The following is a 25,659-nucleotide window of genomic DNA, read 5'->3' as shown; positions in this document are numbered from 1 at the left end:
TATTTGCATTGGTTCTTTTCTTTCCTAAAGGATTAGTTTCATTCCTTTCCTTTGGTAGGAAAGAGATTGTTGTGTATGTGGGCAAGTCTTTTCATGTAATACTGATCTTTACTGATGTGTCATAACCATTCTCAGGCTGCAAGGGCATTTCAAGCATTATTCCACATATCAGATTTAAATTTAAACATTTATATTGGATAAAGTTTTTTAAAATAGACACAATAGGTCTACTTTCCATAGATTTCTCTAGGTTCAGCTACCTACTAAAAATACATGTATGGAAAAATGATATTCCATTTTAACCTTATTAAAGCAAATCAATTAAATAATGCCATCGAATATGATATCCTTCTGTTGCTCACAAATTAGATGTAATTTGAGGGATCTGTCATAACTTTGAACAGTTGCAAAGTGATCAATCATAAGTCAAGGGCTACCTGTACTTGTCTCATGTTTTTATTACCCTATGCTATCTTTTTCCTATGCAGTAATCAGAGGTCAAGAGGAAGTGCTCATTAGCATAGAAACAGCATTATATGCATTATTTCTCCTTTCTCCTTCTGATGGCTTTCAGTAGAGGGAGAGTTATGATAACTCCTTTCATAGAAATCTAAAAGGGTGTTTACTTCCACAGCTATTATTGAAAAGGGGGAAGGGCCTAAAACCGGTAACTATGAAGTTTTAGTAGTTGACATCCTTTGGAAATCCTATAGAGAAGCAAATTCTACTAAAATCAGCAAAACAAATGTAATTAAGTAATTTAGAACTAGCTATGTTGTGTACTATTGTGTTATAACAGTGTAAAACATTAAGCTCTTTGGAATCTTGTTGATATCCATGATTAGCAATTTAGCTTTTATGAATAATTCCCTTGTCCTACTTTTAAAATTATGATCAATCCTGTCCAGTGTGTGTGTGTTTTCATACAACATACATACATTTTAGTGGGGGGAAACTACCTTTTAACACTGAAATGTCAAAATGAAAATAATTGGTAAATGAAAAATCATCAAATAAAAGTTTTACTGTATTAAAATCAAACTTTATTATAATTTATGAGATTTATGTCTTGCTTTTCCACAGGAAGACAAATTCCCATGCAGAGCATCCCTCCCATTTCCCCCCATAACCATCTTGTGAAAGTGGTTGAGCCGGGTGTGACTGGATCAAGGTTATTCAGTGACCTTGAACTGGGTCTCTCCAAAACCAGAATCACTACACTAGTCTAAGTCATACATTTTAAAACCAGATTGTGACTTTTCCCAACCATGCCAATATGGTACATAATAGTTCTATACAAACAGAAGCACTTTCTACTACTTTTTAAAATGCTGTTTCTATAGTGCCTTCTCATGAGCAGCTTTTCAAAAGGCATAAACAGCTAAACATGAAAAACAAGAAAAAGTGCTATAAGATATAATGGTTTATCTATATAATGTGAGCCAGCGGTGGGCAGCGGCAGCTAAAAAAGCCAGTGCAATCCTAAATTTCATTAACAGAGGTATACAATCAAGATCAAGTGAGGTACTAATATCACTCTATAAAGCCCTAGTAAGACCACACCTAGAGTACTGCATCCAGGTTTGGTCACCACACTATAAAAATATGTTGAGACTAGAAAAAATTCAGAGGAGAGCAACGAGGATGATTAGGGGACTGGAGACTAAAACATATGAAGAATGGTTACAGGAACTGGGCATGCCTAGTCTAGTGAAGAGAAGGACCAGGGGAGGCATGACAGCAGTGTTCCAATATTTGAGGGACTGCCACAGAAAGGAGGAGGGTCAAGCTATTTCCCAAAGCACCTGAGGGCCAGACAAGGAATAATGGATGGAAACTGACCAAGGAGAGATTCAATCTAGAAATAAGGAGGAACCTTCTGACAGTGAGAACAATCAACCAATGGAACAGCTTGCCCTCAGAAATTATGGGAGCTTCATCACTTGAGACTTTTAAGAAGAGACTGGACTGCCATTTGTCAAAAATGATGTAGGTTCAGTGGTGGAGTCCGGATCCCGTTGCAACCGGTATGCTGCAATGGGGCCGGGCGTCCACACATGCACGTACTCACCGCCCTGACACTCCAGCTGCTCGGCAGAGCATCGCGCAGGCACCATATGCTCCGTACACGTGTGCAAATGCCCCGGGCAGCTCAAATAAAGGTAAGGAGAGCGGGCGGGCGGGCCTTCCGGAGCACCATACCAGAACGGTACTTGGTGCTCCCAGTAGGCACCGGTACACCCGTACCTAGGCGTACCAGTCGTAACCCATCCACGGGGGGGGGGGGTGTGTGTTGGCCTAGATAATCTATAAGGTTCCCTTCCAACTCTGTTAATCTGTTATCTACAAAGAGGAAATGAAAATTTAAAGCTCCAGTCATCTCCAGGCCTGTTCTGTGATTGATAGACAGCTACTGATTGTGTTGGTATCAAACTTGTATAGAAAAATAATGTAGTCTTGCTTTTCCTGGTGAATATATAGGCTACTTAACTTTTATGGAGGCCCATTCAATAGTAAAGCATTCATGCTCCTGAATTTTAGCTTCCAGTGTTAGACTGCTATATGCCCTCTGTTGCTGTGTATTTAGACAACTTAACCCTGAGACGAGCCTTTTCTAAAGCTTATTGTAATATTCTTTTGATTTCATTAAGCTCCTTATCCTTGGATACTTTGCCCCAATGGTTCTAGGAAGACAGATACATGTATTCCTAATATGGTATCCTGAGATGTATTTTTTCCTTCCTAATTATTTCTAAATTTAAGAGTCATACAGATAAATATTACGTTATTTTTTTAAAATAAAGAGATGAGAATTCTTAATTCACATTCTAGGTTCTCAAATACTTTTACTGAATCATACAAGAACATAAAACATTCAATTTACAAGTGCTGCTCTTTTGTTTTATGATAATTTCTTGGTAATGAGTTTTCTAAAGCAATCTATTTTCTTTCTCTTTTTGTAAGGGAAAGAAATAATAAATAATAAAGACTGTGCTAATTAAAGAAAATTAGAAAGTAAATTTCAATTCCTACTCTTTGCTATTCCTAAACTATGTTTTTATAAAGCAAACAAAACATTTCATTACTTCCATTCAAAATCATCTGTCTTAAAAATGTTCCTCTAATATGCAAACTGAAATGTTAAATCATTTATGGGTTCCAAAGCATATAAAGGTAGTCCTCACCAACAGTAATTTGGACAGGAATCAAAAATAATCAGTGGAACAGCTTGCCTTTAGAAGTTGTGGGTGCTCCACCACTGGAGGTTTTTAAGAAGAGAGTGGACAACCATTTATCTGAAATGATATAGGGTCTACTGCTTGAGCAGGGGTTGGATTAGAAGACATCCAAAGTCCCTTCCAACTCTGCTATTTTGATATTCAGTCATAAGATGTGTGGTGTATTCATTCCAGCAGTCCCAAGTTGCTGTCATTTAGATGAACCCCAGGTGGTCATGTCCCACAGTTATGTGACCACCATTTGTAACTACTTGATGGCTTCCCTACTGACTTTGTTAGACACTGGTAGAAAAAGTCACTGTTGTTGATCCATGACTGTGGGATGCTGCAACATAAATGTGAGCCAGTTACAAAGTGCCTGAATCATATCACATAAGTGCATGATCACATGATCATACTAGGATGGTTGTAAATTTGAGGACTGGCCATAAGGCTATCGTGAGGATACTGCAATGGTCACAATTACAAGGATCCAAGGGTAAGTACATACCCCTTGTTCTGTGCCATAATTTCAAATGGTCACTGAACAAGTGACATTAAGCAAGGATTACCTTATATTAGAACTAGCTTAATTTTTATGCTTGCAAATGCTATTTCACAAAAATATTTCACCTTTTAAGGATTGAACTTTAATGCATTTAGTCATTTAAGTTCCAATAACATAAAACATACACCGGTGTTGGATGGTTTCCACTAACAATAAAAAAACCTGAACTTCACTGGGAAACCAACGTTGCTAAAACAGTAATTGCATCTACAATGCTTGGACCTCATAAGTCTTTATTAACAAATGAAGGGTTATATACAAAGATAAATGGCATATTTGCTTGATTTTGTGTGTGCTGATAAGATAAACAATGTGCTGTAAATTGGCAAGGCATCTTCATTGTTTGTGGTAGAATTGGCAGGCCATCAGAGGCAGCGTGGAGCATATAATTACTGTGAAATTTGCAGTTTGTTTGAAGGCCTGGGAAATAGCATCCATCTCTAAAAGTAGTCGTTCTTTCAAAATGTAATGAAAAGCTCATTAAAGAATTTTTCCAACATCAGGCAAGTTTTCTTAGGCTTTTTTTTAACTATATAGAAGGAATACAATTTATGCCATTACATATTTGCATAAAAAGCTATGGCAAGTGTATTATTTACATTGAGATTAACTGGTTGTACAGATTGTAAAGTTTAAATTAGATGCAAGAAACTGTATCTAGATGTGCACCTGCCTGGTACACTGAGCAATTCTTAGCTGGTATTTGCTGGAGAGATAGATTTACAGGAGGTTTTTTTTAACCTTTTAAGTAGGATCATGCAGTTGGAGAATCTTGCAGCCTTGCTTGGTATATTCTTAAGACCTGTGGGTTTTTTAAAACACACACACAAACGATTAAAATAACAGGATATAGCACCAATGTTACACTGTTTACCATTGCTAATTACAATTAAAAGATGAAACATACTAGCACACACAAACCATTGGGAAATAAAATATCCTGGTGATGTGCAAGGAAACATTTGTTACCATACAAATGCTCACTACTATTTTAGTTTATCATTTAAAATGGGAGCAGAGCCAAATGTCTTAATATTTCAAGAAAATAAAAAGGAGGTGGTTTAACACAACACTATTTCATGCTGATTATTTGGTCTATGTGGCACAAATAAATAAATGCTCTTAATTGCTTTGATAATAGGCAACTGATAGCTACCAAGAACCAATAATGACACTTAAGTGTTGGAAAGTTTAGATTCTGAAACATGTATTGTGGATTACTATAATAATACAAATGAGTTTATGTCTCTTCAGCAAATTCCCCCTTTTACAATAAATGGAGGTTATTTTACTATTTTCTAATTATTGGTGAACTCACATGTAGTATCCTCATGCTCAGTGTACGAGGAAAGCTGAAAATTAATAAGAAGAGAGAGTTCATCTGTTGGCTTAAATAATAACATTGAACATTCTTATTTTGCACTACCTGAGCAGGATGAGAAGATACAACTTGTTGGCAACCAGTGCTCATATCTAACTAGATCCCACAAACTGTTGTGTCTATGTACCAGCATCCTGAGCAAGACTATTCTCTGAAACTGTTGATAGATTGGTAGATCAATAGGAAAACCCTGGCAGCCTCTTTTCTTCTGCCTGCCTCTCAAAGCCAATGAGAATGCTGCCTCCTAGACATTAATTTATCTGGGTTGCCCTCATAGCAGGTCATCAACTCACCTGAGAAAGTCATACCTCCAATTCATGTTAGGAATATGGGGAAATGCTCTGATATCAAATAGTAGTTTCAATACAATACATTTGTGGTATGTGAAATTAAAGAAAAGTACCTTGGCTTTTTAATTGTTTCCAATGTCCTGACCATTTTAAGTGCTGTATTCTGTGTTTTTATTCTATCATTCATGTGCAAGTTTCTTTTTCCAAACTTTTCCCCATATAGCTAGTATTGCACCTGCTACTACTAGTTTACACTGAACAGAATAAGAGGAGGGGAGTGTTGAAAGGAAAGTACATCACCGCATGAATAAGACTGCTGTAGGGATGCTGTGAAATCACTTCTGTCTTTTTTAAAAAAAATACATATGGATGGACAAGTTACATTGTTCATAAGCATACATTCCTGCTTTTGCAGACAAGTATTGCAAAAAGTGTGTATGTTCATACCAGTGACGTGCGGTGAGGTTTACGGCTCGTGAGGCAAAAAGAAAGAAAGCAGCTTTTGGCTGCCCCCCTGCTATGTCTGACATAGAGGCGTCCCACGGCTGCACCTGTCCCAAGCCCGGCCGTTTAGGACCTGGCTACCTGAGAGACCGCCTCCTGCCATTTACCTCCCAATGACCAATAAGATCGCACAGGTTGGGCCTCCTTCGGGTACCGTCGACCGGACAATGCCGGCTGGCGGCCCCTCGGGGGAGGGCCTTCTCTGTAGCTGCGCCGGCCCTGTGGAACGAACTACCCATAGAGATCCGGACCCTCACCACTCTCCCGGCCTTCCGTAAAGCCACCAAGACCTAGCTGTTCCGGCAGGCCTGGAGCTGTTAATTAATATCCAGCCCCTCTTGGACAGAATGGATGTTGTGTTAATTTTAATATTGTATTTCTTATTTTAAAATTTTTAAAAATGCTTTTATCTTGCCTGTGAGCTGCCCAGAGTCCCAATGGGAGTGGGCGGCATACAAATTTCATTAAACTAAACTAAACTAAACTTCTCTCCGGCTCCTCTGCAGAGCGGTGGCCGGTTGGCGGCTCTGTTGGCGGAGCGTCCCGCCGCACCTGGCTTCCCACCTGGAGGGAGGATGGCCGGCCTGATAGGCAACCTCTTGGGCTCTCAACTCATGGCTCGGTTCCAGCGCCGCTGCAGACTCTTCCCGTGAGGCGAGAATGACCACCAAGTTCAGGCAGTGGGGAACGGCAGCCAGCCCCCAACTCCGCGGGACGTCCACAACGGGCAGCACCCGGGCTTCGGTCTGCCGGCCGACTGTGCCACCTGCAAGGGCAGTCCTGGGGATGACTGGAAGGTACCGTGTTCAATGGGGGCAGGATGCGAGAGGAGCCGGACCCCATTTTGCAGCCCCAAACCCAGACCGCCTCCTACTCCTGTCCTAGATGTATACTGTGTAACCTTCTTGCCCGGTGGGACTTGGGGGGGGGGAAACCAGGTCAGTGATTGGAAGGCGACCGTGGCTAGCTTTTTACAGGCTGCCAACGCTTCCTGCTCGGTCGCCTTCCGATCATTGACCTGGTTTCTGACCTGACATAGCGCCGGAGCGGGCAAAAGCCGCTTTCTTGAAAGCGGGCAAAAGCCGCTTCTTTCTTGACAATGGGCAAAAGTGCCGGAGCGGCCAAAAGCCGCTTTCAAGAAAAAAAGAAGGTGCCAGCCCACCAGCAGAGACGGGTAAAAGACCCGCCTTTGCTGGCAGGCTTCCCCAACACAGAGAAAGAAAGCTGGCAGGCTGCCCTCCCTGTCTCTCCTACCCCCTTCCCTCTGAGTGAAGAAAAGCACACACACAAACACACACAAATTACTTACAAATTACAATTACTTACAAATTACATTAATTTTGAATTCCTCCCCCTCCCTACGACCCACATACCTTTTCCAGCTGTTTCACAGAGGATTTCAACTCTGCTCTTGTCTGCCATGATGAAAATGTAAAAATATAAAAGGAAAAAGGCAAGAGCTGCTGAGGTCAGGCTGGGTTAGCTGCTGCCAGAGTCCCCAATGGATGACTCTGCTTAACTGTTTAAAAAAGCCTCTAAAAATGCCCTCTATAGGAGGCGGCAAGAGAACCACGTGCCTCATCTACATAAGGAATTTTTCGGCTTTTAACTCTTGCTTAACTCTGCTCGAGTGATCATAAAGTTAGACTAAATGAGGCACGTGGTTCTCCCGCCTCCTCCTGTAGAGGGCACTTTTTTAGAGGCTTTTTTAAACAGTTAAGCACTAAGCAGAGTCATCCATTGTGACTCTGGCAGCAACTACCTCAGCCTTTTTCCTTTTAATTTTTTTTTCTTTTCATGACAACTGTGGTGAGGCTCTGCCTCCCCTGCCTCCCCTGACTGCATGTCACTGGTTCATACATGCATTACTTTGCTTTGCACAGTTACTAATGCTGTCTTGGTTTGTTTGTTGAGCTTTGGTGTACATCCTCGTTCTGTGTCGCATCTGGCATCCTACTAAAGCTGGCCTTCAGGGTATTTTTAAGATGGTCAAACATCTCTTGGCTTATTGAGTGTTTAGGATGCCCTTTGTGCATGGTCTTGTGCTGTCCCGCTGAGCTTTTGGACTGTGTTTCAAAATGCCAAGGATGAAGAAACTCTATTGCTTTCTCACTGGCAGCAAACAAAAAAACAAAAAAACCACCCTGCTTTTCTTTTGTGCTGCACTAAGTTTTGTTGCTGAACTTCTGCTGATTCAGCTCCAAGTATATATGCTTCTTTCATCCCTTGAGCAGTTCAGAGTGCATTTTTCTTTCTAGTTGAACAACCTAAGACAGTGCTATTTGTTGTTTTTCTTACTGCTGTACTCTTCAATAATGTTATATTTATTAATATAAGAGTTATAAGCATCAGAGCTGTAGTGCAAACTGCAGTCCACTTGCTCTTGTGCTATAACAGGAACAAACAAGGGAAAATATATATTTCATAGAATGCGAGAGTGAGCAGGCCGCTATGCAACTCAGAATCACCCACTTTTCAGTGATTCTGAAATACAGGGCTGCCATCTTAAATTCCAATATAAATCAGCCTGGGTTGATACAATGCCGATTCTGTATTATATGTAAATTTTGTTTGATAAGAAAACCATTGTCTTCAAAATATTATATACTTAAATGAGTACAACCTTATCCTGATTTAGTAGGGAATAAATAACATTCAACTTGATGAAGATTACTTCATGAAAAGTTGTTCTAACTAGCACTGGTTAGCACAATATGATTTTACAAAATTATAAAAGCAAACTGAAATATGTTCTGAAGTATGACCATCTGATCTAGGCTGAATGAAATGCATTTCTAAAAACAAGTATCAAACTGTACATCTTGAGTACCCATGTAAACATAAAACTCTTGAATATGGCACAAAAATGATTGAAATCCTTATCAACTTCATTTTAATGATCATCCAATTTTTAAAAAAATTAAAACTAATATCCTAACAAATATTTATATATACACATTAAAATACAGACAAAATGGGATTTACTTTGAATAATACAAGGATGGAATTAGAACCTATAAATATACACTTGGATTAAAGAATGCTTTTGATTACATTGTATCTGAAACAGCACAATATCTCTTTTGCAAAATATTTTGCCATTTGAGAATCACCAATTTGCAGAGAAAAAAATTGTGATCACATGCATTGTTTTTCCATTGATTAATTCAATCAGATGAACACTTTTGAAACAGTTTTTAATCAGTTATATTACATTAAAAATTTAATGCTATCAGAGGTCTATAATTCCCATGAAAGTTCCCATTACATGATTTTCTATATTGCACATTTAAAGCATTAATGTCTCCTCACCTTAGCCAATGAGAGATTTCAGGAATGCAAAGCTATTGGTAGGCTGGAGATTTTCTGCAAAACAAGCACGACTTATACTTAACATGATGTTTTAACACACTCAAGTTGCAGTTCTTCCCACTTATTACGGCCCATTATAGAGTACAATCTACTATTAAATTCAAATAAATGTGAAGGCTGAGGATTTTTCAGCTGAGCAGTAGTGGCCATAAATGGATATTTATTTACTTTTTAAGAGTTACTGGTGTCTTACAGCTATAAAGCTGGATAAACTAAAAAAAACAAAAAAAACCCTCCAAATCCAATACCCACCCCAAGTAATTCCCATTCCATTTCCATTGCATTAGTCATTTTATCCTGCTTTTATTATAGTCACAATTACAGAGAAAGGGACCTCTTTTGTGAAAACTTTTTTTTTTTTACTTTCCCTCCCCCCTTTTGTCTCTCACAAGAAAGAGTAGGAAGATAATTTTCCAGAGGTAACATGGGGCATTCAACCTCAAGTGGCATTTGTAACTATTGGGTGAAGTCTATAAGAATCTCAATCAAAATCACAAGAGACCACGAGTTCTCTAAAAGTTTATTCTGGATTTTTGCTTTGATTTTTGCAAGTGCATGCAAAGTTAACACATTTTAAGCCACGTGCAACTCCAAAGTGGATAGGGAAAGCAGAAACAGAGAAAAAAATGATCACTTGACTGCTGATATAAAACCTCTCTTTTCTTAAATGTGCCAGAATAATTTTTCTCCATAACCCTCAAGCACAGTTAAAATCTTTAGACTATTCATTATGGTTCTTTTTATAGTATTTTTATTTAATAAAACCTATTAAGACTACCATACAAATCTCTTTACTTATGCTTTTATCTTTTAACTGATCAATTTTTATATTGCTGACATCTCCTCTTCACCATTTGCTCATTTAAAAATTCATAGTACATGAACTATGTCTCTGGAGAAAATGTCTATAAAATTTGTTATAGCTGGCAAATGTGTATGAGTCAGTGATAGCACATGACTAAATGCTTCGCAGAAAATAAAACTTGTTTCTGTAGTAAGCAGAACTGTTTAAATGTTATTTATTTTTATGTTTCAAAGAAAATATATTGTGAAGTGCTGCATTGATTTAATACGCAACATTGTCTGTGTACACGCTGTACAAGGAAAATTTATGAAACCTTTGCACAACTCCTTTAATTGAATTTTCCAAATCTCTCACCACACACAAATAATCAATATCTTCTGCAGAGAAAACCAGTCAGAATTATTACCGTCTTTCTTTTCAATTTTGTTGTCATCAGCACATAAAGAGCACCTGGATATTTGTAATGTCTGGATAGCAAGTTATTTACACCTCTTTAAAAGTAATTGCTATTAATCGCCTCAGTTGTGCCTTCCCACACCCTGTTTTATTTTAAATAACCATTACATGTCTGAAAGAAAAGAAACAGGTATTCTTTTTGAGCATTTGTAGTCATGTAGGAACACAGTACTGATAACATTTTATAATTTAAGATTTCATTTCACTTGATATTCATATTCGTATATTACTGTAAGGCTCGCTAAAAAAGAAACTATAAGAAATAAGAGCATACAACAATTGGATCCAAGTTCACGAGCCAATTCTGAAAGGTTTGCCTATAAGGAATGCAATTTGGTAAGCTTGTCTATGTTTAGATATATTTGTATAGTTGATTTGGAATATAACTGAAGATATTCAGGTATATATTTTCTGTAACTGAGTATCACCGCCAACCTGATAAGTAACATTTAATCTAGAAAGTATACAACATTAAACTACACTTGAAACATTCAGTTTGCTTTCAAAATATCTAACATTACTGTAAACTATGACACTACATACCTCTAATGTTGTATTTTAAAATTGACATCTTAACTACTGCTAGGCCAAAGATTAAGACAACCAAATTTTATACAGTGAAAAAAACATTAGATCCTGCAATAATCAGAGGCCAAAAGAATAATAGAGGACTAACCATTTTTCTTCCCACTAAGTAGCATTTCTCTCCTAGACAGATTAAAATCTCACCTAAAGCAACAAATGCCACACAAAATCGATACAGCCCAAACTTAGTTTCTTACAAAATAATTTCAAGAGCGGTTCAGACTTCAAAGTGAAGTGAGACCACAATGTTGTTCTCAGTTTTCTGAGGCTAAATCCTATTGTACTCTTAGGAGTTTACCTCTGAGTAGGCATTCATGGGGTTGCAATGCAAAGTTTCAATTTTACATCATGCTTTTGGAATTTATTTCTGAGAAATAAATCACAACATCTGCCATATTGAACATACAGTAGAACCACTGGTCACAACCATAATTTGCCCCATAACTTTGGTCACAAACCAATTTGGTTGTGACCAAAACCTAATTTTAGAAGGGGGGAGGGAATTGTGAATTTTTAGGTCGGAACCCTATTTGGTCGTGGTCAGAAGTGTTGGTGACCAGAAGTCCTACTGTACTGGAGATTACTTTTGAATATACATGTATAGGACTGACTCTAGGAATATATTATAATTGTAAAACATTTTTAAGAAAAATATTATAACAAAGATAATAAATTCTATCTTATAGATAACCAGGTTCGGTTTGTAAAAAAGACTTTGATAGAAAGAAATGAAGAAAGGTCATTAAATAATAACATTTTTAAAACTCTCTTAGACTAAATTTATAAAATGCATTGTTACAAAGTTACCATGATCCAGATGTGTGGTACTACAATGCCCATTATCTCCAGCCAATGGTACTTTGAATCCCCCTCAGAGCAATTTCAGAAGATACCTTTTTTATGGAGAATCTAATAGCATATAAGGCAACTCCTATCACCAGCAGGTCTGCGGTCTACACTTTTCAGATGATGTAAGACTTGGCCAACCTTGGTTAGATTGGGAAGACAAGCCCAGTTAGGGCAGATGAGTATTTTGATGGGGTACCAATCAATGTAGGTAGCTCTGAACAAGCTGGACTAATGGGTCTGTCTTGGTATATGACATTTTTTATCTTCTCACATGAAAATGTCATAATGTCTAGAGCAATGCTTTTCACTATTAGCAACTTCAACACTGGCTGGGATATTCTGGGAGTTGAAGTCCCCCCTACTTTAAAGTTGACAAGGTTGAGAAATAACAATCCAGACCACTCGGTATACAGTACTTTGTAATTTATCTTGCTCTAAATATCAGGCCTAGACACCATTTGCCTTCTACCTGTCCAAGGATTTCCATTCTACTTTTGGGGATCCATTGTATCTTTTTGGGATCAGCCAGTGGCACTATACAATTGTGGCAAATAACAAACTGACTGAGGAGGCAAACAAAGTCTGCTAGCTTCACATTGTTTGATCTCTTCACGGCAGAAAGCTACATTAGAAGGATTATCCAAAATCAGGCTGAATACAATATAATAATATTGCAAAACTCAGAAGGCAGCTTTAGAAAAAAGTAATAAAAAGACTGCAAAACTCCACTGCTTTGTCTTGGACATGGCAAACTCATTTGTAACAGATCCTTTTGTTTTATAATCAATAGGAAAGTGCCCAGTGGATAAGCACAGTTTTTTCTATCTGGCACAAGACACAAGCCTCTCCCCAAGTGATCAAGTACTGTCCGGGACTCAGCAAGATAAAGGTTAATTGTGTTTGGATTTTCTCCTCCATATGCTGAAACAAAAATTCCCTTTGGAAATATGCGGCACCCATCCTACACACAGACACTGCATGCTTTAGACAGCAGCAACACAACTCGATTTCATCTCCTGACAGCTGTTTTCAAGTTTGCTTACATTGTCTTCAAAAAACATTTTGTTTACTGTAAATGCTAGTCATGGGCAAACAATGGTGCTATTTTTTCTGCTGCTAACATAAAATGATATAGTAAGATCTATATAATGCCGTCCATTGATGAAGGAATGCTCTGAATTAAGTTGTTTTAAGTAGAGGCTGTTTATGTAAAGTAAATAAATTTCATGCCTCACCATGTGATGATAATGTGACATTCCATCAGTACCAAACCAAGGAACAGTCATAAGTTTTATGTCCTGAGCGTAACTAATTAAAAATAATTATAGAAAACCACATCCAAAAGTAAAAAGCAAAATAAAACACTATGTTCCTTCTTCAGTTGCCCTTCCCTCCTTGCAGTTATTTTGACACACCGATTCTTATCAGGACAGCAAAACAGATACCATTGCAGAAGTTAACATCAATGCTGTAAAATCTAAAAAGATGTTTTGTGTTTAATAACCAATTTCATACACCATGCTAAATTTTATGTGCTTTGGGGAGGGACGGGAAAGGGAAGTTGGATTGTCAAATATGCATCTAGTTTTCAAAATGGAAGAAATCATCTCAATTCAACATCTCATTAATAGCTGTTCTTGAACACAAAACACCCAATGCTTTGTTCTGTTTTTGTGTTAATTGAAAGGAGATTCTGAGGAAACTATGGTATTGATAAATACTCTGGAATTTTCTATCACAAGATGTTGTGCAGGATATCAGCCTAGCTGGCTTCACAAAAGGTTTGGACCAATTCATGGAAGTCAAGCAGATCAATGGCTATGGGCCTAGATGAAGTGTTCTGATCCAGCCTTAGCAGAAGCAAGAAACAGACTCCTGGCCACGAAAAACCCCTCTTTATTTACCTCTTGTCAATTAATTGCATTCACTCACTGAAAAGTCCAGGAAATAGTCCTTCTAGCAGTTAACTGCAGTAACAGACTTTATCAGTTCTTTGCGATAATTGCAATGCTGTGAGCTCCCAGCCGAAAGGCTGCAAATTAAATTCTGGCAAGCAGTCTTTGTGGCACAAAACACAATGAACAAAATCTTCAGAAATATGAACTGTTGTCTCCTACGACAACCATCCCCTTCTATCAAAGCATCCATATGTTCTTTGATTCCCAAGTTGACTCCTTGTCCTCTGTTGCTCACCTCCCCTAACTGCTCTGCCCATACGAGCATCTGGAACAGGCCCCAGGTGTTCTTCCTCCTCACTCATATCAGCCTCCAAAGGCAGCTGCCTCTCCAGTGGCTGGGAAATGTCGGATAGCCCTGGCTCTATCTGCATCCAATGCAGAGCATCCATCAGAGCTTTCCCCAGACTACAGAACTGGCCCAAGTTCCTCCCCAACCTCCTCCTCATCTGAGTCTGGCAGGCCACAACATGAAGTGTGTCATGAAGACCATAGAAGATTAGCAGATGATTTATTTGTACAGTTGGTTGGCCACTGTAAGATCTGGGCTAGATGGGCCAGGAGTCCAATCCAGTAGGGACTTGTTTTACATTTTTAGTTCTTTTCATTAGCTAATGGCCAGTTTTTAAAATAATCACTGTAATCACAATAATCAAGATCCAAAGACTTCCCTCATGTTAACATTCTTGACCTCAACTAGCAACTTTGATATGCATTTATCTTCACTGGAATTGGGGACTCTATCCAGTTCAACAGATTTTTTTTAAAAACCTAAAAAGGTTCAGTTTGCCATAAATGATATAATGGATTTACATTCCTCATTGCTATGCTATATATTAATAAATGTTTGCTTGATTCCCCCCCCCCCAGTGAACAAGAGAGAGGGACAAGTAGACCTAGCACTATCCTCGAATCTTGTATGGATTCTCTTTCCATCATTCTTGAGTTTATTTCATGCTACCTATACACAAGAATCTAATGGTCAAGACAAATTGGTGGTAGTTAAGAGTCAACGGAATTCATGGGGAGCTGAATTTAGCTCTCTTGTGAGAGAATAGTGAAACTCAAACTCGTAATATATTTGAGGCTCAGCCTGATCATCTTCTACAGATGAGCAACCTTTGGGTCCCTGAAGGCTCCACCAGCTTCCAGGTGATACCTTAGAAACTGCCTTTGCACATCACAGAAAATAAGCACTCTTACACAAAAGCCAGCAATGAGAAATAATTTTTAGTCTTGTCTGCTATGAATACATTGGAGCTCTTGTGGTTTCCCATTGCTCCCAGCAAAACAACTAGTGACAGAGAGGAAGCAAAAAGCTGGCAGGGGTGGGGGCGACAAAAAAAGAGAAGTAGCAAAAGTAGGGAAAGAGAATCCAAGCCAATCCACTGTTCGCTTCCACAAATAGGCTTACAGGTTTATGCAACTAACTAATTAGTGCAGTTTTTCTCACCCTCTACAGCATGAAGAAGAGATCCCAGAATTCCCCAGCCAGCCATGGATTAGTGGTTTCCTATATCACAAAGAGTTATGAGATCTTCAGCAGGCAACACATATCAACCAGAGGTTGTGTTTAATCTTTGGGCCATACTCATTCCTGCTTTATGTAGCTGGACTAATAAACCAAACTCCATTCTAAGCTAAGGCACAAACTGCTACTGTGGCGGACTTATCTTTAAAGTAATTTTTAAACAGCAACACCATTTACTAAATATAGTGTTTTGATTTAAAATTGAAAAATCTATGCTAAAATTTTCTATATACAGACACAAAGCATGTATAAAAAAATGTAGTAAGAAAGGGAAAAAAACGAGGCAAGAATGTTATCCGTTCAGTTCATGTTAACAATAAAGAATGAGAAAACCCTACTCAACACATCTGACACCCAGCTAAGTCTTCATTGCTGAAATGTCCTTTATTCGGTTTCTTTTAAAAACTAAATCATAACCACAAGGGAAAACTAATCTATTTGATCAAGATGTGTGGCTGCCTGTCTGGCACCAAGAACACATTGCTGAGCTACAGAGATTTCAGATATCAATAGAAATGCGAAATGACTTCAAGCTCAGGAAAAAGGAAGTATTGCCTTGAGTTTTAAGACACAAGATTGGGAACTAGCTGTCTTCCTCGGTTGACTCTTCGCCTGTGAAGACAGACAAGCTACTTATCTTCCTAGCCTCTAACCAAACTTTGTGAAAGAAAAAAACATGCTGTTTTTCCTATCCTTATATCAATCAAAGGTTTTGCTCCTAATTTGTATCCATTACATTAAATCACGTGTATTTAAGTAATGAATATAGGGCCAAGAATAAAATTAGACTCATAGCTTATATAAGTGCATTTCCAAATATTTTGGAAACAATGTTATATGAACAGCTATACTGGGTGTGATGAAAAACTTCTTTCTAAATGATTAACTAACTACTGATTGGGATCAAGTCTTCTTGTAAACACGATCAGTGCAGCAAAAAAAGCAGACACGGACATATGCCATTGCAAACATGATCCCATTAGGAAGTGGAAAGTGACCTTTGCCCTGTCTTTTTAAGGCAAGCTTCAGAGGGCCCTGTAAGAAGTGGATCATGCAGTCCCCTCGCAGTTGAGATTCAGTATGGAACTGAGAAGGAATTGGTCACATTCCTGGATGACCACTAGAAGAATCAGGGTGGCAGTATTTCTCCTTGCTTCTCTTGATCTCCCATCAGCCTTCAATACTATCTTCCATGAAATCTTTTTGGACCAGCTCCAGAGGTTAAGAGTGACGAGCACAATATATTGTCAATCTCCTCCACATTTAAGGATCAATCAGTGTTGATAGGGGAGAAGAGGTCGTTCTTACAGCTTCTCTTATGTGGAGGAGAGAGGGAGCAGAAAGAGAGGGAGGGAAGGAGAGTGAGAGAGTGGGGGGAGGGAGAGAGATTGAATGTTTGGAAAATCTTAATAACAAAAGCAGCTTGTTAGATCACAGGTCTGCAAAAAAATTCTTTTCAAGAGCTGTTTTGGTTATTCCACGTGATCTTTATGTTTTTTGGTGCACTGAATCCGAAAATGACCTCCATTTTGTCATAGGACATCACGTTTCCTGACAATTTGGGTAACTATGTTAAATAAGGCAATACCTAAAAATAAATGGAAATAGACATAAAATTAAAGCTTTATTACAATATTTTCATGAAAATCCTTTTTTGAACTGAAATGAGCTCACCTACACACACCAAATTCGATTCTTCTTCCTTGTGAGGCTCCTCTTGGTGCATTTACGCTTCTGAGTAGCATCTGGAATGTCTCTCTGAAGCATCCAACAGTAGTCTGCCATCATTGTAATGCTCCATTTTCCCTGGTATCTCCTTTCCATCTCTTTAATGTCTTGGTGGAATCATTTACCTTGTTCCTTACTCACAGCTCCCACATTTTCAGGAAAGTAGTCATGGTAGGACTGGAGGAAATGCACTTTCAAACTCATCAGGCAACCTAAAGCTTGAAATGCTTTTAGCATTCTTCCAACGATCTTTTTGTAGTGAGGATCTTTGTTATTGCCTAAAAGTTTCTGTACGACTTCTTTAAATGCAATCCACCCTTCTTTTTGAGGATCCGTCATGGTATTGACAAACTCTTGATCAACTATAAGCCTTCTAATGTCTGGTCCGACGAACACACCTTCCTTCAATTTTGCCTCTGACAGGCATGGAAACTTGGTGACCAAGTATTTGAAGCATTCTCCATCTCTTGGAAGTGATTTTACGAATTGCTTCATCAATCCCAATTTTATGTGGAGAGGTGATAGAAGAACTTTATGGGAAGGTACCAAAGTTTCTCAGAGGACATTTTTTTCACCGACTGTTACCATCCTTGGCTGCCAACTCTTCTTGGTCCAGTGATTTTGTCGGTCTCGACTGTCCCATAGACACAGAAAACAAGGGTATTTGGTATACCCAGCTTGTTGCCCAAGCAGCATGCACAAGACCTTCAAGTCCCCACACACTTGCCAACCATGGTCTTCATATTTAAGTTTACGAAGAACCAATTCCAAGTTCTCGTAGGTTTCCTTCAAGTGTACGGAATGACCTACAGGTATGGAAGTGTAAAAACCATTGTGGAGTAAAACTGCTTTGAGACTTCTTTTTGAAGAATCTATAAAAAGACGCCATTGCTCTGAATCATATTGGATTTTAAATTGACCCATCAGACCTTCGACATCGATGCAATAAACCAACTTGTCTTCCTGGGCGAAGTAAGGAACGAACTCCTTTTCACATGTCTGAACCATGAAGATGACATTCCTGGCAACAATAAATTCCTGCTTTTCAGCCTTGATCAGAGTAATTCAGCGGCATCTTTGGGAAGATTCAAGTCTCTTACCAAATCATTCATCTCCTCCTGAAAAAACAATTTTGGTCTGTATCATCTTCAAAGTCAGAACTTGATTCGTCATCTGGTTCAGGTATGACTTCACCTTCATTGCAGCTAGGTTTCTCTTCCAAGGTAGTAGGGGGATTGGGTATTGGTATATCTGTGCCATGGGGGATGGGACGAATTGCTGAGCGAAGATTGGGATATGAAATGGAATGCTTCCATTTGGAATTAAACCCTTTCACATCGCATGAACAAAAGTAACAGTCATCACTATGGTGCTTTTGCTCTCGCCATACCATAGGAATCCCATAACGGAAAGATTTTTTCTTACCCTTGAACCAGTTTCGGAGGTCATCAACATACCATTTGCACACTTTATGAGGCGCCCAAACTTTATCTTGATCTCTAATTTTTAGTCCAAAGTATGCAAAGTATACCTTTTTCACAAAGTCTATAATATTCTGCTGTTGCTTCAACACTGTATATTCACCACAGATGAAACAGAAACTGTCTGGCGAATTAATACACTTTCGTGGAGGCATAACCTAACGATTGAAGAATGACGAACTAACATGAATTGCGATGAAAAAGTGTGAACAGCCTAGAACCAAGAACCTGATGATGATTCATGCACAAGTGTGGCATGCAGGAGAGAGCAGCTCTGTGTCTGTACACGAGACGTCACAGTGCTGGCCACACCCCCTGCACTGACCGGAGATGCTGCTCTCTGCCCTGTGTCTCCCTCCCACTGTATTCTTCAGGAAAGATTAACCCCTTCTACCATTAGAAGCACAGACTTAAAACTTGCTTAGCTTATGTATATATTGCTGACCATCAGATATACAGTGCTATATTTTTTTTACATAACTCGGACAAACCCTTTAAGGTTTTTTTGGCATTTTATATCTTAAATGCACTTATCTGAAATAATTAATAGTAATTTGGACTTTAAATTCGGTTAAAAACCCATAATATAAAAAAAACCCAGAAATTAAAAAAAATTGATAAATTTGAAGACAATTTTGCATGTTGTGGCAAATCATGACGTCTAGGCCTTTTTTCAATATTTTATTTGTTTTCAGCACACCAAAATACATGGAAATTAAATGAAAATAATCAAACAGCTTTTTAGTCGCAGACCATTATAATGGAACAAATAACATTAAGAAGTGGAAGGCTGTCTGGTGCTGGCTATGCTCAATGTATAGTCATCTGACAGGGTGCTTTAATTTTGATTCCTGCACTAACAAGGAATTGGATTTGGTCTAAACAGTCTTTCAAATTCTATGAATCTGTGTAACACATGATATAGTTATGTTTTCAAGGTAGATTTTTCCTTCATCTGTCAAACTTAGACAACTTTAAGAAGAATCTCTATGAAAAACTGGTGATCAAAAATACTCAAGACCATGGAAAAAGATCATTTATCTCAGTAGCTCATAACCATCTGACTTTAAGCCACTGAAATGCATAATATGAAACAGAACTATAAGATGCTTGTTTTTAAATAAGATATGCTTAAACCTTCTGGTGGGTCAGCTAAGCAGTGATGTCAGTTAAGCATCTCATCTTTTTAAGTGCCTTGGTGAGATTGGACTTTGTAAAATAGAGTTCATTTGTCTCTGCAACATGGCAAGGCTGTATTTATAAATGTTCAGTGCTCTCTCAAGTCCCCCAGTAATAGACTTTAGAGAAATATTATCATTATTAAAGCCTTGGGTGGCACCAAGGCTACACTGTACACGGAGATTTGAAGTTAAGAAATGGGGATATGGGTAACACAGATACAGAAGTGTGTGTGTGTGTGTGTGTGTGTGTGTGTAGATTCAGGCATTAACAGACTGTATTCCCCTTAAATATGCTGCTTTCATGGTGTCAAGAACACTAAAAGCATTGTATGTTTTGGCTCCAATTTGTTGTAAGCTTCCCAAAGAACACTGCAAAAAAAGGTAGCTTTTATTAAGATCAGTGAATTAAAGATGCCCGAGGGAGAAAATGGCAGCATGTGTTTTCTTAAAGGGAGCCAAGTACTAAGTGAGGCTTAATCTATATTAAAGGCCAAGGATTCCAGCAAAATAGAGATGCAAAGTGCTCCTTACCATAAATGACCGTACCACTGCTTCTGCGGGAAACCTGAATCACTGCCTTAGCATAAAGGATAGCAACTGAAGGTGCTCTAGGACAGTGCCAAAATGGGAGCGTGCATGTGCACAGGAGCGCCAGAAATCGGAAGAGCAGTTCCCCGGCGTGCATGCAAGCACTGGGAAGCTGAGCTTCCGGTTTCTGGCATGTGCATGCGCGCCAGTCATTTGGTCTTCCTGTTTCTGGCGCAGACCAGCTGGCCAGCGTGCATGCACGTGCTCAGCTTCTTGGCGCGTGCATGTGCGCCAGGGAGCTGCTCTTCCAGTTTTCGGTGCTCTCGCGCACACAAAGACCCACTGGCCAGCGCGCATGTGCATGCCAGAACTTGGAAGAGCAACGGACGATGGCTGGCATGCCCGGAGAGATGGCTCTGTGTGCCACTTTCAGCACCCATGCCATAGGTTCGCCATCACAACTCTAGGATCACATGCAGCCTCTAGAGCAACGGTGTCCAATCTTGACAATTTTAAGACTTGTGGATTTCAACTCCCAGAATTCCCCAGCCAGCATACAACTACCAGCAATTCTGATAGTTGAAATTTACAGGTCTTAAAGTTGGTAAGGCTGGGCACCACTGTTCTCAATACTTCATGACCATGATCAATGAATCAAATTTCCTTGTGTTTTGTCATACTCTTTCAAAATGCAAAACATGAATATGTTTGTGTGTCTCAAAACAAAGATTGCAGTTTTTTTTTAAAAAAAAACAAGCCACTCCCCAAATGTGTGCATTTGGTTCTTTTCCGTGGATTCAACATTGCAAACAAAAATATTTTAGTAGGAAAATAATTTCATAACAAACATTTCTGCACGTTTGCGTAAGGACCTCTGGAAAGCCCAAAATGATTTCAAAATAGTGGGGCCTATGAGCATCCATGCAAAATGTTCCCAACTTTCTCCTCCTTCTCCAAACCTCTCTCCCACACTTCCATTGTTTTATAAGGGCCCAGTCTTCTATAAAAATATGTTGGACAATGCAAGGGCTACATGGGGAAGAATACAAATGTATTTCACTGGATATTATTTAGGATCTCTGAACTGCCTTACTATCCTTTTTAAAAAACTTGCTGCAAAACTCATTTAAGAAAATAATGGCATTTGGCAATCAAAGAAATAAATAGTCAAGAGCCACTGAAACTGTCAAATTATTGCAGATCTAATGCAGACTCAGTAAATAATAAATATCAATTCTATCAATGCTGATCCTGTAGGACTAGATTTTCCAATGATATAAGAGAATTATTGGATTTCATGGAAACTGGATTTCATACAGCTTATTCAAAGACCATGATAACAGGCTGCAAAAACCAATGTCAGACAATAAATTCTATTATTTTATTACGTGAAGGCAAAGCCAGAATACAAATCAAAATTGTCCTTGATTTCTTGATCCTCTAAAGCAGTTGTGTCCAATCCATGGCCCATGAGACTGTAATGGGCCCAACAAAATCATTTTTGTTGGGCCCATTTAATTTTTTTAAATTGAAAAATAAAGGAAGTTTGTTATTTATATATATTAACCATATTTTACTTGCAGCCCAAGATCATTCCTCTTCACTCTATGTGGTACAGGCCAGCCAAAAGATTGGACAACCATGTTGTAAATTGTTCCCACTCAAGGCTTCCAATGAATTTGCAGTTATATGATATATGAATGAATAAACATTCCACAAATTGGTTCAGTCTATGATACCCTGCAGTAGTTGCTTCCCCACTAACCAATCATCCCTGTTACAAAGATAAATCCAACTTCCTTCATGTGACCTCTTCAACCATGTTGGACTTCAACTCCATCATTCCATGCCACTTATTAGTGGACATGGATGGAGTGAGTGCCAATTGGAGAAGATTGTTAATAAAGTGGAAAAAATAGGAATGAGGTTTTGAAGTTCATCAGTAGAATGTTTCTTTCCCTTGGGGTGCCTAGGCACCTGCTTGGAGAAAAACGGGTTTGCTACTTCTACTTTTGTGATTCTCAATCCTTAAAAAAGGACATCAACATCACAAGGCACTACAGATTTTCCTTCACCTTGCTAGCCAGAGGGGAAAGATATGTAAATAAACATATTCAACATCTCATTTGGAATTTAAAAAAAATGAAACATCTGTTCAAAATATGTAGCCACTTGGCATTTGATAAACTGCAAAATAACTAATACCAAACACAGCTTCTTAAACCATATCACTTTGGTGAGACCAAGAGTGTCCAATCTTGGCAACAATAAGACCAGTAAACATGGCTGGCTGGGGAATTCACAGTTCTTAAAGTTGCCAAGGTTGGACACTTCGAGTTAGACCCTTAAATGTGACAATGTGTCTTTATATACCTGCTTAAATGCTTGGGGAAGAGAAGAAAGTTACATTATACTGTAAGGGGTGGGGTGGGTGGGATGGTGCCTTGCGAAACAGCGTGTCAAGAAATGGAATCCCCTAATAACTTAGCCATCAAATGTTATAAAATATTAAGGAATAAAAACCTCACCTTGAGTAGAAAGTCTAGCAGCACCCGGTTTTTCCAGGTTTCTCTTTCTGACTTGCTCAACTGAAGAAGAAACAATATTTAGATATCATGAGAACTTTATTTGTGTGATTCAAATGTTTAAAATGGTGGTTAAGTAACAACCAATGATATCATTACATTAAAAAATGTGGAATTGAATGCAGATTGCTACATCCGTTATACTAATAGAATGAGTGTTTCCTAAAAAAGCATCAAGAATGAAAACAGAAGGTTCCAGGTAGACAGGAAATGAAGCCATTTTATTTACATGACCAGCTGTAGGCATAAAAATAAAATTTTAAACACTAATCAAGGTCTCAGAGATGTTATGTTTAATAGGCATTTAATAATCCAGTCTGTATGTTTTGAAAAGTTATTTTCATTATTGCAACTTTTATTCAAATTATAGGTTTGTAGGCTTTTTTCAGTTTTCTCATATTACTTAAGGAAACGAGAAGGGAAATCACCCTTAGACCTTATAACACTTCTATATCACCCAAAAAAAGAAAAGCAGCAAATAGAATCTTAGTAAATCTTCACATAAATGGCAATAATATACAGTATCTTAATATATGAAAATACCCCCACATACAATTTATCTTATAAATAGTATATATTACTACACCCATTGGTAAGGATATTAGGATACACTAAAGAGTTTATAAACAAAATTATAATATTACAAGAACCGATAAAGGATAAGTATTAGAAGAAAATATGCAGCTAATAGCCATAATATTGATATTGTCTAAATCAAAACCCAGAAAGTCTTATATGTGAATAAATTAGTAAATTGGGAAATGCAGATAGGAAATGCCAGACTTGGTTGTTTCATCTGTGAAGAATTAAACATTAGGTTACTTTTTAACTTCCTCAACAGAACACTTTAATTTAAGGGTATAGTCCTATTTGCATGAGAGTGAGTCTCACTAAATTTAATACTGTATTTAACTAGATAAACACAGGATTGAGTGTGTTGCTTTAAATAACTTATATATATCTCCACTTATCTTTGTAATTGTTTTGTTCCATGTAAAGTATCTTTAGAGCCTTCCAAAAATTATAAAAAATAAATCAATGAAGGGAAAGTAGTAGATAATAAAATTATAGCTCCAAGCCCTCCTACAAAATGTAAACTTTAAATTCTGTCAAAAAAACCTGAAATGAGATAAAATCCTTCTTACTCAGTTTCCTGGATTTTCTCAGTTCAATTTTTAAATTACCAGACTTGTTTGAAGTGCCCAGAATATTTTCCAGCTCTCTGGTGCCCTCTAAAGCCTGAAAAACAGATTTTGTTTTTTGAAAAAGTTAATATCAGTGCTAAGGGTTTTAACCTTAAAAACAACATTCCTTACATCTTCCTCTCTTTTCAATTCATAGAACATATCATGTTACTAGCATGTGATATTAGAAATATGCTCAATAGAATCAGCCCAATGAGGTGGAAAGTTAATTTCCTGGCTACATTTGGTAGGTTAGGGAACTGAGAAACCAGGATTTTCATTTTGGATATGATTTGAAGTTTTTGCCTGTTGGAGGTAACCTTTGGATTATTTTACTGTGTCTCTTAGCACAAATTAGATAAAATGTATTGTTTACCATAACTCTGACATATCATGCACTAACATAGCCCAATAAAAATGCAGGGATGGTTGAACAGTGATTTTAATTCAGATGTCCCCCAATCCAAATTGATATTCAGCCACTATATAAAGATTCAAACATTTTTAAGGCTAAGGGAAACATCAGACTTTTAAAAAGCATATCAGAAGTTGCACTGCAAAAAAGTAGGATTACTTACATATTTTAAAGAAGTTGTACTATTATTACTTATAATTAATTCAATTATTCCACTGTTACATTTTAAAAATTCACTGGCAGTGATCCCCATATTTTTCAATTATTACTAACTTTGAACAAAATTAAAAGTAGGAGCAAAGCCACCCCCAAATCCTCTTACACACCTGCACCTCTCAGACAGTGAAAGTAGTAGGTAAATGCAGAAAGGGGCAACTTGTTAGCAAAGAATTTGTGAGAACATAGAGAGCTGATTCAGACCCCCTAGAAAGATGTAATGGGAAGAAAGAGTCTCCTTGAGGAACAGGGGGGAGGATCCATAACCAAAACTATAGTCAGAAAAGAAATCTAAATCCAGAGCAAAACTGTAGCCTGAGCAAGCACCTCAGACAAAGCCTTCACAAAGACAAAGGAAGAGAGCAGGGAAACACACTCAGACTTGTAAAATTCTGTTAATATAAACATATAACAAATGTAGCCTTAGCGTGCATTATTTTGGTTCCCTAGTCATGTCTACCTTGAAGGTATGGCACAAGCACACATATTTAGTATTTCTATTGAACTCAACTCACAATGAGAAAAGGAACAATATAAGACTAAGTTGTAATGAATTTTTAAAAAATCAAGATAATTGAACTAGTTTGATAAAGCAGAAAAGCATAACGATGGACCTTCAGATTGGTTAGTTTTTTTCGGATTTGCAGGAATCTTTCCAGAGAATGTTCAACTTCAGACTGCAATGCCGAGAGTCTATGTAAAAAGACAAATACAACATCAATGGCACAATACTTGAAACATGAATAAGCAAAATAGCAATAAGGACAAAACTAGATCTTCCATGTAAGGTTGTGTTTTTAGCAAACAATCTCTCCCTACCCCAATTA

The 25,659-nt window shown here is 38.0% G+C and overlaps 1 protein-coding gene across 5 annotated transcripts in view; it reads right to left on the bottom strand.

Annotated features, from left to right (window-relative positions):
- Nucleotides 1-3,845: 3,845 nt before the first annotated feature.
- ITGB3BP (integrin subunit beta 3 binding protein) overlaps nt 3,846-25,659 on the bottom strand; it is a 45,327-nt gene continuing 23,513 nt past the window's right edge. For 2 of the 5 annotated variants that reach the window (XM_087719553.1, XM_087719551.1), the window contains exons 5-10: nt 25,447-25,525; nt 24,163-24,256; nt 22,961-23,020; nt 9,274-9,327; nt 5,105-5,138; nt 3,846-4,588 (exon numbers count right to left, since the gene is read on the bottom strand). In XM_087719553.1, coding sequence (XP_087575679.1) covers nt 9,275-9,327; nt 22,961-23,020; nt 24,163-24,256; nt 25,447-25,525 — 286 coding nt within the window. In that variant the 3' untranslated portion in view covers nt 3,846-4,588; nt 5,105-5,138; nt 9,274. The remainder of the gene's footprint in view (nt 4,589-5,104; nt 5,139-9,273; nt 9,328-22,960; nt 23,021-24,162; nt 24,257-25,446; nt 25,526-25,659) is intronic. The other 3 variants (XR_015697260.1, XM_087719552.1, XM_087719554.1) reach the window with 3 other exon arrangements.

The sequence above is a fragment of the Thamnophis sirtalis genome, unplaced genomic scaffold, assembly GCF_051295495.1.
Source record: "Thamnophis sirtalis isolate CommonGarterSnake01/CBP01778 unplaced genomic scaffold, rThaSir2_p1.2 scaffold_7, whole genome shotgun sequence".
Lineage (NCBI taxonomy): Eukaryota > Metazoa > Chordata > Lepidosauria > Squamata > Natricidae > Thamnophis > Thamnophis sirtalis.
The sequence above is the reverse complement of the archived record's forward strand: the minus strand, read 5'-3'. Positions and strand labels throughout refer to the sequence as shown.